The sequence below is a fragment of the Anas acuta genome, chromosome 5 (assembly GCF_963932015.1).
Source record: "Anas acuta chromosome 5, bAnaAcu1.1, whole genome shotgun sequence".
NCBI classification, from domain to species: domain Eukaryota; kingdom Metazoa; phylum Chordata; class Aves; order Anseriformes; family Anatidae; genus Anas; species Anas acuta.
The window spans coordinates 33,585,839-33,598,226 of NC_088983.1; the positions used below are offsets into that span (position 1 = coordinate 33,585,839).

General features: G+C 44.3%; 1 protein-coding gene across 3 annotated transcripts in view; it reads right to left on the reverse strand.

Moving 5' to 3' along the window:
- Positions 1-12,122, reverse strand: part of RPAP1 (RNA polymerase II associated protein 1) — a 41,866-nt gene extending 29,744 nt beyond the window's left edge. Inside the window, exons 1-7 of one of the 3 annotated variants that reach the window (XM_068683886.1) lie at positions 12,027-12,122; positions 7,671-7,888; positions 6,587-6,729; positions 5,932-6,024; positions 4,399-4,579; positions 2,852-3,028; positions 368-574 (exon numbers count right to left, since the gene is read on the reverse strand). In XM_068683886.1, coding sequence (XP_068539987.1) covers positions 368-574; positions 2,852-3,028; positions 4,399-4,579; positions 5,932-6,024; positions 6,587-6,729; positions 7,671-7,860 — 991 coding nt within the window. In that variant the 5' untranslated portion in view covers positions 7,861-7,888; positions 12,027-12,122. Of the gene's footprint in view, positions 1-367; positions 575-2,851; positions 3,029-4,398; positions 4,580-5,931; positions 6,025-6,586; positions 6,730-7,670; positions 7,942-11,645; positions 11,997-12,026 lie in introns of those variants that run through there. The other 2 variants (XM_068683887.1, XM_068683888.1) reach the window with 2 other exon arrangements.
- Positions 12,123-12,388: the final 266 nt, after the last annotated feature.

The following is a 12,388-nucleotide window of genomic DNA, read 5'->3' on the forward strand; positions in this document are numbered from 1 at the left end:
TGTTTCCCTGTTTACATGACTGAACAGAAAAGCAATGACACTTACTGTTTAAAACACGTTTTCCTTCCCAAGGAAGGTAAGAACAGAGATCTCAGAGCAAATTCCCAAAACAAAGCAAGATCTCCCACTGCATAGCTCACCACCTCCATTACGTAGTGTATCATGCTTCTAATCTACAGAGCTCAACTAGAAATGACAAGGATGCTCTTTCCTTAGCTCAAAAAAAAAAATTCCTTAAATATCATGATAAATTTCTGATTTGACTAATTAACAAAGTGCCAAAGAACTCCAATCTGGATTGACGCAAACTCTATATGAACTTTACATTTACGTTTAGAACATTAACAACATGTACTTTGTTTCTTACCTGTCATTTCCATTTTCATATTTTCTTCCTTCCTTACAGATTCTTCCAGATCTGACTCCTGTATGGAAAGAGATGCTCCTACACCATGCTGAGGCACAGTCAGAGATTCCACAAACTCCTCCGGTCTGTTCTGTTCCTTTTTTAATTCGTTTTTCTGGCCTGCATTAACACCACGTCGTGACTTTAAGAAAGCAACTAAACTGGGATCTGCAAGTATTGACAAAGAGAGAGACAGAGAAGTGATAGAAAGTCTCAAAATACTTGATAACGCCTATAGGTCTTGCTATTTATCTTGGTCTTTCCATTCCCGTTCCACATATCCCCTTCTTCTGTGCCAGCTGTCATTTCTTTTCAAATTGAGGCACTTAACTGCTTTATGACCTCCTGAGCATGTAAACTGGGGACAACTCCCTGGTGAGGTGACACCAGAGAGAGAGATGATAAATGTTTTTCAAGGTAAAGCAGCAAAAAAAAATCTGTTTATTCTTCTGACTTACAAACAAAACCAGAATTGTTTCTTTCCCCCTCACTGCTACTGAAAAAGGCACAGCCATACAAGACCATTCGTTACAGAGAGAACTCTGGTCTGTGATTTATGGGAGGAAGCCAGGTCTGACAGTTTGCCTACCCTGTCTGTGAATTGTTCAGTTCTGAATGCTATGAGAGTACACAGAACAGACACCACAAAAAGAATTACCTGCTGTACTGAATTGCACTAGAACTGCAGTGCACGGTCTACATATTAAGTTAGGAGAAGGAGATCTTGTTCATTCTGAACTGATTCCGCATCCTGAGACTTAATTATGGTCTTATAACATCCAGAAAACATAAGTGATCGTTCTCTTCATGCTTTGGAGAAGAGGAATGCTTGGGAGGCAGGGGTGTTTTGAAGCACAGCTAAGATTCCTCTCTCAAACAAGAAAGCATCAGGAGACTTATACATGTTACTTTCAGATCTGCTACAGATATACTGCATCGTTTTTGATGAAGTGCATTTTCTCACTCTGGAAGATGATTTTCCATCTTGAAGATGGTGTTGGGATGTTTATGCCTGAGACAAATAGCAAGAGCCTGTGCACTACCTCCCTAAAACACACAGAGACACTTTGATAAACCATGTCAGGCACGTGTAAAGTAAGAAGAATATATCTTCCATTGGTTATTTATTCCTTGGAGGACAAAGGACAAACAATTCAGTTCTCTGTACGCAACAGAGGTCATCCCCCAAAAAAGAAACAACTACTTCATCTCTTGAACAGTTTGAAGAGGATGCAGGGATCCATCCCACACTTGTGACTGCTGCATGCTCTTCTCATGAGGCAGTATAAACCTCCCTCAGTGAGGGAGAGGCATTCAGCCCCATCTCATTAAAGCATCCATATTTTTTTATTGAATGCAGGCAGAGCTCTCACTTTCCCACACTTTACTGTATGCAGCAATGAAGAGGCTATATTCCCTATTTCATAAAAACATTAATCAAAAGTCACCAATTATATAAATCTGTGCACAATATGAAAAAAAAAAAACAAACTATTTCTGCACACAGTATCCATAGGTAAAAACAAACTAGTGACAACTATAAGAGTTTGAAGACCCTACCCATCCTCACAATCCACCCCAAACAGTCTCATTTACTTCATGCTTAAGAGATGAATTCTGAAACTGGTCAGCAATAAACACCCACAAATTATTCTGACTCCTGAATATGGAGGAAAAGTCTCCTGAATCCACATGTCTGTACCTGTCCAGTTCCCAAGCTCATTCACAAGCAGGCAACTTAGTTTAGGAGTTGCTTCATTGTGCATGATTCCCTGGGCACGGATATTTTCAGAATACCAAAATAACCCCCAGTATACTTCAGGCCTCAAAGACTGAAAGATTTATAACTTCAACCCATAGGGTACATAAATACATATGCGGCTTAAAAAAATAATTAATTGTTGAAAAATACTTAACATATACCCTATCCTTTTTTAAATCCTTAAGTGTTTGCTTCACTAATACCCTGACAGGCTGAGTGGTGGGTGAAAGAAGCAAAGGCAACAAATCAGTCACAAGAAGAATATGCATGAACAAGGTATTTTTCATACACATGCTGTTGTTACAAACAGTGAAGTTAGAAAAGCAAGATTCTGTTACCTTTCTTATAGGCATCACAGAATTACATTTTAGGACCCCAGTACATGTACATGTAACCGGGTATCAGGTGTACAAAATACACAGCAATCCCACAGCAAAGGGGAAAGAAGAGAGTGTTAGTGTAAGCCCCCTCTCACTGAAGAATAAGCACTCTGGAAACTCCTTCACACTTGATTCTTACTCATAAGCTACTGACATGACATGGAAGTTAAACTACCCCCATGTGCAATGACTGGTGATCCTGAGCTCCCATCTTTGATCTGCATATTTGTTCAGACTTTGAGAGACCTACAAGTTCAGTAAACTTCCATGCCTTGAGGGGAATTCACCCTGGGAAGCACATACCCAGCTGAGCCAGAAGCTTTTCCTGTTCCTGCAGGATCTCTTCCTGGGACATGGACTGCAGCTTCTCCAAGTTCTCTTTGTGAATAGCCTGAGCTTCCTGCTCACTCTTTTGGCTTCCAAGACCCTCTCCCGTTATGATACAAGGCCGCTGAGTGGTAAAAAAGTCATCAGCTTTATCTAAAAGATCCAGCAAAGAAAGCAGTTAGTGATTTAAGTCTCTGGTATTGTAAGCTCTTTTAGATTTTGTCATTATCAAGCAGAATCCACAAACACTTTTTTTTTTTTAAAAAAAAAAAAAAAAAACTTGGTAGCCAAGTTAAAACAGGAGGAAAGTTTAATTTATCTTGAAACAAAGTATTTGGGCTTTCAGGTTTTTGTCCCATGTGACAACAAAACACCATTTCTGCCTTGTTTCATTAGGAGTTGAGAATTAATTCTCACAAGAGAGAATTAATTTAGTTTCTGTAAAGCAAAGCAACAAAAGGTGAACTTGAGCATAATGTTTATTACAAGAAACGGAGCTACTCTGCTTCTCCTCTTGCTTCTAGCAACCCTCTCACAGAAACCCTTCCCCAGCAATCTCATAGAGGCTAAGCCATTTCCTGATCCCTCTGTTGTGTTACTACATTTATAAGTGTTCTCCTGCTTCAAGGGGATCACAGCCATGGGGCTGCTGTTTCCCTTTGGTATTTCTCAGACAGAAGTACACTGGCACAATTGTAACAGGGTATACAGCAAACAGCAATTGACCTGGGTGGTGGGTTAGTGCAAACACCACACAGCATGCTGAAGGTTTTCTTACCAATTCTTTGACAGGATCCTTAGCCAAACGATGAGAACCTTTACATGACATCTAGCATCCGTTTCAATGTGAAAAAGAGGATGTCAGGGAAAAACCCAGACATATGGTAATCCTGTGCAGAGGGGACTGCTCAAGACACACACGTGCATGCGCACACAGAAGCCTGGAGTTGCAGGTACCACTTGAATTGGTTTCATCTTTCCTTGTCACATTGCTGTCAGACAAATAACTGCTGGAGGTGGCACTGACTCAGCGCTGCCTCACAACACTCCTTATAAAGCAAAGCCACAGTCTCATGGCAGAGCATCCAGGGATGGAAGACTGAGCTTTCAACTTCCAGGTAGTAGCAATGGGAACCTTTCTCAGGGGTCCTGAACCATCATGGTGCACAAGATGGACCCTTCTCCAAAAATTGCAAAAACTACTGATGAACCAATAAATGCTATACATGTGACAGACAGAGAAGAAAAGGAGGGCAAGAACCTTGAAAAATAAAACTATTTGGCCTTGTGTAAAAACAGAAGAGAAAACTATTGTGAAAGCTGACCCAATTTTTAGAATGTTAATTTGGGTCTCTGACCATTTCAAATCCTTGCCATGCCACAGACATTCTAAGTGACTTTGCAATGTCTGAACTAAGGACAATAAGGTTTCCCTAGTTTAAAGATAAGGTGCACTGCTTTTATGATATTATTAAGGCTATATAAATATAGTAGACTGGATAAGCAGAACCTTTTCCACTTACCATCCCTGTTGCCAGGCCGAGGTGCCTCTTCTGTTGATCCCTCAGGATCCAGGGCATCCCGAGGAGCTGATCTTACTTGCACGCACTCAGCAGCAGAGGGAGCTGTTGCTTCCTTTTCAGCAGCCCTTCTTGCTGCCATCTTTTGTGCAAAGATGCTTTTTCTTCCAGATCCCACCTTCACCTGCAAACAAGGAAGCCATGTGTCACCATCTCAGACTCCCCCGCACACCTGGCACTAAAAAAATATGTAAATCTGATCCTAAAGACACCCTCGGATCAGACTTTGGGACACGACACAGGAGAAGCTGCTGGCAGCCACCTGCCCTTTTCTGTGCATGTGCTGTTCGGTTTTTTAGCATACAATTTAATGCTAGGACAGAGAGACAAAACACCTGAATGTTTTTTCTACCTAGGGAGAGAAGATGATTAATTATAACTCAGACCAGGCGAGTACACCTAAAATATCACCAAACATAACAGTTCCAGCTTTCCTGCTGCTTGGAAACCTTGCATAGCTGAATACTTTGCATTTCTGAGGATAAATGGGGCTGTGCTGTGCTCACCACATGCTTGGAACAGGCTTCTTATAAGGTGATTAGAGAGCAGCAGGGTGAAGAGATTTACACAGTAAGAAGTGGGCAAGTGGTGCTAAAATAATCCTGACTAAATTACTGTTCTGCCTGCCTAGGCGATGGAAGGGCAAGGCTCTGAACAGCTTTTGATACACGGGAAATCCAAAGAAGACTAAGAAAGAAAAAAAAAAAAAGAAAAAAAAAAAAAAACTCTTGCATGTCCCCAGTCCAGAGAAGGAGCTTAAAAGGCAATCTTAACATTTAGTAGCTACTGTGTACTCCTGCATCAGGTAAACAGAACTGGTAGGTTTGAAAATTACTACTTCCTCTCAAGAGAACTGTCCTTCAAAATCAACCCTCTCTTCAAAGCAACCATAGCTATCAATCGCATTCCATTTCCCAGTATCTGACACTTACTCAGCTAGCAGCTCTTGCTGCTACAACAACTACTCTGATGATAGCAGCCATGGCTTCCAGCTTTACAGCCTCAGAACAAATTTTATGTCAAAATCTAAGAAGCTGCAAAAGATAATCTGAGCAACCGCATTCAAATGTCATTCCAGGAAGAATCAGGGGCAACTTGAGTAAGTACAGACTTACACAAACCTGATGGGCAAATTCACAGAAACTGTTTCTCAAAAAAATCAAGGCAGAACACACTGTCTTACAACAGGGCAGATTTGATCCTTCTCACTAAAGTTAGCTGAAGGGGATTGCCTTGCCTAAACTGAAAGAATTCCAGTGTTATTTAATTGCAGGGTATGGACTGCCTATTTGATGGCAGTTTGGTAGGAGAATTTTCTCCTGTACCAAGAAGGCAATGCCAGAACGATGCTGAGCCAACTCTTATCTCCAGCATGCACTTATTTGGAGCCCTACCAGTCACCAGGCACTGCATTTTGTTGTGGAGAAGACTTAATAGTTAATGAAGGTAGCATAGAACAGTTGGTCCCACTCTTACCTCACTTTTTATCTCAGAACGGTGAAATGTCCTGGGAAATGGGTCTCCAGTGGGCACTGGCATGGTCACTTCTACTGCACTCGTGTCTCGCTCCTGCAGCAAAAAAAAATCAAATGCTGTAGAAACCAGAACAGCCCCACATGTTTATACTATTCAGCTAAAAGTGGGCTAAACTCTCAGCTCTGCAGCTCACAAGCTTTCTGTTATGTAGCTGTCATGCTCAGAACACCTTGTGCTTACTTGAAGCCAAGGTGAGGCTATCTTCCAAAAGGCTGTGCTGCCATGCTCCACAAGCCACCCGAAGATTCAGATGTAGGGAAACCTGGGCCAATGCAGAGCAATAAGAACATCCCCTTCAGAGAATCCAGAACCTCACCCAAATCCACACTAGAGCACAAGCCTGCACACATGCAGCGTGATCTGCAGGCACTCTGGACTGGACAGCAGATTCAAACCCATGTTTAGTTGACAGCAAAAATATACCCAATGAGTTGTTTTTTTCCCCCAGGATGCTTCAGGACACTGGTCTACAGTGCTACAACTGCTTCATTACACTGCAGAAATAAAAATCAGCAACAGAACCCTTCATCCCTGTGCAGTGCTCAGTCCATAGCACTAAAAAACCACTGGACTATCAGGTGAAGGCTAGACGTACAATGATTTTGCTGAAGACTGCTGTAATGTGCCGATCATGACTCTCAAGTCTTTCCTCTGGATCTTCATCCTCAAAGTGGACAGAGGCACTTTTAGACTTTTTTGGAGGACCAGGAGTTAGAGCTGGGAGAACATCAGGAAAATCTGTGGAGAGGAAATAAAAAAAAAACAGACAGATTACTCATGTATAACTACTACACAATAGGTATCAAACCAAACTCTCCCTAACAGCACCTATTATTGCTATGATGAGAAACAAACCAGATGAGGAAGCAGTAAGACAACTAAGAATCCTCCGTCTCTGACTTGCACTGGAAAATGGAGAGCAACATGCTTAAGAATTTTATTATTTATGTATTGGCACCAAAGTTTTTTCAAAGAGGTGCATAAGCAGAAAAGGGTACTGAGGCCTGACTGCAAATCTTAAGGGAAGAAAGAAGGCTGTACAGAAACAACTGGTGTCCTTGCAGGTTGTGTTCAGGCACAGAAAAGCACAGTTCCACTGCCAGCTCCAACAGTGAGTGATTAGTATGATCACAAGCTAGCTAGTCAAGGCCTTCGTTTCACTCTAAACTGGGATCGCATTTCTTACCTAGAAGCAAGCTCTGCAAGATTTAAACTGCTGCTTTCAAGAAAGCACCTTGAGCTTCTGAGACTATTAAGTGCATGATAAGCGTTACTACTGGTGGAGGAAAACAAAACCACAAGAAGGAAGTTTATCAAAAGAGATCTGCCAGCTGAAATTTGGAACTGCTAGCAGAGCTAAATCTCAGAGACAGTGAGAAGGGGGCCTGGATAGATGGCAAAGTAAGCACCCAGAGTCCAATGAATACACATCTCATTGCAAGAGGTATTTTCTGTGATTGGCAAGGTACCACAGACAGCTGATAAATGTAGATGAAGACAGTGTGTTGGAAAGGTGTTTCTACTGCACATAGTAATGTTGAACAAGGGCATTTTCAAACAAGGGCAAGAACAAATACTACAATGGGGATATATGCAGGAGTACAACAGCAAGTTCAAAGGGAAGAACTGAAAGGCAGAGAGAAGCCAAGCAATTCAGGGAGCCCCACAAGGGAAATTACCATCCAGCATCACCACATCCTTGCTGTCCTGCAGCGGGGGTCTCTCAGCATCTGTGCTCCCTTCCTCCCCCTTTCTCTTGTCTGCTTTCTTCACAATCTTCACCGCAGGTGAAGCTCTGGCTGCCAGGAACTGGTTTTGGAAGTGTATCAGGTCTGCCTCGGACTCGCCAGGCTTTGGTCTTGACAACATCCTGCCTTCTTGCTCCTGCAGGCCGGCCCTGTGTGGTGTTCACATGGAAGACGTGGAAAACGGGTTAGAGGACTGGTGTTCCTGATGAAAGGACGAGGGCAGCAAGCGAAAATTACACATTTTTGTCCTGCTCTGTTGTTTCTGTACAAACTGCAGCTCTTCAGGATCTACTTCAGGATCACCCCAGGATACAACTAGTTGTACCAGAGCCCCAGACAAACCACTCACCTTGTTCTTCACTGCCAAACACCATGCCACTAGGCAAGCCAACACCTGCTCTAGCATCCAGCTGGAGCAGAATGGCATCCATCCAGCACAGAACTGGCCAACAAGTCTATCACTGCCAGAATGCCAGCCACACGGCCTTGGATTTGCAAAGCCACAGAAGTACCTGTGCCAAGGCAGTAGGGTTGACTTATTCCAGTATCAGCAAACAAGAATGTCAGAGGGAGAGGGACATGCACACCTCCTACCTCCACCATACTGTCTTATCAAGATCCCGCCACCAGCATCTCTGTCAGGATGCAAGAGCCTCTCCATGTAGATTTTGGACAATACACTCACCACTATCACTCCCCTTCTCTAATCTCCCAACAGAAGAAAAAAAAAAAAAGAGAAAAAAAAAGGTTTTCCTCTTTATCTCACCCTTCTTCTTCAGTTCTCTGTTTCACTGTCTTCTTACTGGCACAACTTATGCTATTCCCAAGCATTTTCATTCACTGCTCAGACCAGTTTTCAGATGAGAGATGGGTGGTATTTATAAACACTTGTATCTCAGTCTATATCGGAGCTTACACGGAAAGAAACTCTTCCACCTCTCATCTACTGGCCATGAAAATACTTGCAAATACTACACCTCTCATTCCCAGAGCCTGGGACCATCAATCTACTTCTCCCAGGCAGCGAGGGTTTGCAAATACCTATCACTCGAATTGAATTGCTGATCAGAACTAGTGCTGCAGACTTGACACCCTCCCATACCCAGAATTTTTAAATGCTTTGTACACATTTGATCTCTTCTACTTCTAACAGATGATCAGGACTCAATGATAATTTATTTTGAAGCTGGAAAGGGACGTAGATGTGGATTTTTAAAGCTTCGTTCATCTCCCATATGGACAGGCTGTATGCACGAGCAAATGCAAAGCTTTGAAGTGAATCTGTCAATTTCTGACCAAAACCAAGTTCAACCCCAGTGCAGACACAGCCTGCCTTGAAATCAATGTTTTGTTTGTCTTACTCTGTTACCATCCTTTTCTGTAAAGTACTTGGGCAGATACCTTGCGGGAAGGATGCTAGAAGACACAAGAATTACACAAGTATTACCTCATGCAGTATTTATGGCCTACACTTGGAATATTTCTACCATTTTCAATGATCCCATTCTTGACCAATGCCAATTAGATATGATGCTGCTTGCTCCATCATCTCTAAGTGAAGAAGAGACCCAGGCACTTTCACACTTCTGTGTTGTTCTTTGGTTTTGGTGATTTTCTCTTTTTCTTTTTTTTTTTTTTTTTAAATCAAGACCTTCATGTAAAAACAACGGCCAGACCAGATCAGCTGAAATACTTCTTCCTGCCCCTGCTTTTGTGCAAAAATTGGACTAAAACCATTCAGATTTAAGAGCTTTGTGCGCCAATACAAAGTGGATTTTCAGAGGTTTTGAGTTTGCAGGGACTGCATTCACTGCAGCACTCAGTAATGAGGAAACCGGCCTCTTCATCCGATGCCAGCATCACGAGTTAGTTGCCGATTTCAGACATCTCAACACGCTGGCCTTAATGAAAGCTGTCAGCTCAAGAGTCCCAGAACAACAACTTCCATTTACACCAAGCCTACACATGGCATAGGCAGCAGCAAGGGGAGCCTCCTCGTATCCTCTGAACCATAAAACCCTCCCAATAGAGGGAAAAGATGCCCAGCCTCTCTGCCAGATAGCATCAAGGATGTCTGTAGAACACGGCCACCAGTGGGGGGCAACTTCCCAGCCGGAAGGTAGGGGAGTGGAGCACGCTGCTACCTTGCCTGACACACCTGGGATGTCACTGTGGCTCTGACTGATGCTGAGCAGGCAGAAACGCTCCCAGTTCCCCTCCAATTGCACAGCAAAAATTGCAGCTCCTGCAGACGGCTCCTTTTTTGTGCACTCCTAGCATACCCACGCCTACTCGCGGTTTATTTATGGACCTTTCTGCCTCAACAGGGGCTCCAGTAGTCATACCTCAGTAGATAGGTCCCCCTTTCACATGCATAAGCAGCATCGCATGCATCAAAAGCCAAGTGTTTCATGCCCTGTCATCATGGGCTTCAAAGCCTGAGCGAGGGTGATGCTAGGATTAGCAGACACAAAACACCTGGTTCTAAGCAAAGCGTGCTGCTAATCTTTCTGTGCTAAGCCCCTTCCACACACACCATTGTCTGAGTCTCTGCATATCACTTACATTATTCAAGAATATATGGGGCCTTGAGGCTGCCTTTAATTGCCTGGAGAACTGTCAGGCAGAAGAAGCCAACTTTGCAGTCACTGTCTAAAGAGATGGGACAGAAACTTGTCAGGAACCATTTCCTCAAAGTCGGTCCTTCCTCCATATGGATATGAAAGACACCCAAACAGTTACAGGGTGGTAATACGGAGGTGGGGCATTAGTCTGGTGTGAAAAATAGATAAAAAACTTCAATGTGTTCTTTCTATTTTCTGAGTCTAGAAATTTAATACAACCAAGGCCTTTGACTTGCTCCTTCTACAGTCTAATGGGCAAGAAATTGTTTAAATACACATGGTACTTGCAGACAGAATGAGGTAAAAATAATTTACTTTGAAACAGTACCTCTTTCCATGCCTTCTGGAGGCTATCTAAACACTTTAGCAACACTCACCTGGTCATCACAAATAGGAATTCTCATCCATCAGCACCCAGAGAAAACACATAAGACAAATAACAAACGGGGCTGATCATCAGCACTGCCACCAGCACCACACAGTCTGGTTATCATCAGTCTCGCAACCTGCATTTTAAAAGCTACCCACTCAGAAGTTGTCTGTCTACAGGGTCCACCACCTAACCAACACACACAACCTGCCAGGGAAATGTTGTCCTAGGGATGCCTGCAAGGGATCAGAAATACAGTGAAAGGCCCATAAGCACCTATACACACCAGAACGCTGTGATTGTTATGCCAGACATGGGATCATTTGCCAGTGTATCCTCTGTCTGGACTAAGAATCTCAATAAATACCTTTCTGTTATGTGTTGGACTCATGGATATGGACTGTGGATATGGTTACTTGAAAAGCCTGTCAGCGCTGCAGATAGTTTAACAAATGTGGTCAGGACCAGTGGGTGAAGTTGGAGTAAGAAAAGGTGCAAAAGGACAGACGGCGATGAAGTCTCTGAGTGCTTCAAGTGCAAAGACACGTTTTTGGATTACCCAACTTCAGCTCAAGTGTCACCCTGAGGAGGAAGGCTGGTTAGGGCAGTAGGGGCCTCCAGTCACAGCCTAACACATCACTGGTGTATCGCAGAGGGTGGCACTTACGTTACAGACACACTGAGGTTTGTAATACTCCTGCAACACTCCCCTGAAGCAGCCCTTGAGCTCCAGAGGCACGTGTTACTCCTCCCTGCCGCCTCCCCTAACCAACACAGAACAGCACCAGAATCAAGCAGTTTTGTACGAGCAGCACACCACGCTCCTGCCCAAGATGTGTGGTTGTCACCAGGCTACAGGCCACACTCGGTGCAATCCCCTGCCACAGCCACTTTTATTCTGCTCTACATCACCTGCATTTACTTGGCGTTGTTTCTCCTGCAGCAGCAGAGGCCCGCAGAGCCACAAAGCCGCACACCAGCCGCGAAGTGGGCACGGGCTGGCCCCGATGGCCCCGAAGGCCCTTCCCAACCTTATTAATTCCGTGCCTCTGTGATTTTACGGCTCCACAGGCCGCCGGGCTGCGTACAAACACGAAACCGCCTCAGGCTCCGAACAGATTCTGCAAGTTGCCAGCGTATCACCCCCGTCCTCAAGTCTACAGCGTTATATTGGTTTATTAAAGCTGCAGGGTTTGAAATAAAGGAGAAAAGAGCGCCCAGGGGCCGCAGGCAGCGCCTCCTGAGGCGGCCGGTAACGCGCGGGGCCCCGCGCCCGGCCCCGCCACCACTCACCTGCGCTCGGCCCGCACCGCTCGCCGCCAGCACTTCCGCTCCGCCCCGCAGCGGCTACTTCCGCCCGGCAGCGCTACTTCCGCCCGCACTTCTCCTCCACGGGGGGGCGGCGCCATTTTGCCTCCCCTCAGTGCCCGTCCTTGGGGGTGTCACGCGCACCTCGCCCTGCTCGGTGATGAGCTCCAATAATTCCCCCAAATCTTTCTTAGGTTGCACAGCACAAATGCGCGCTCCCCCAGGTGTAAATATAGGGCACCACCTCATAATAGTAACATATGCCTGCCAGTATTAAAACACATTTATGTAAATCTCTGATCTGTCCATTGTCTTTATTAGAGGTTGTTGGTGTGCCTGAGACTATA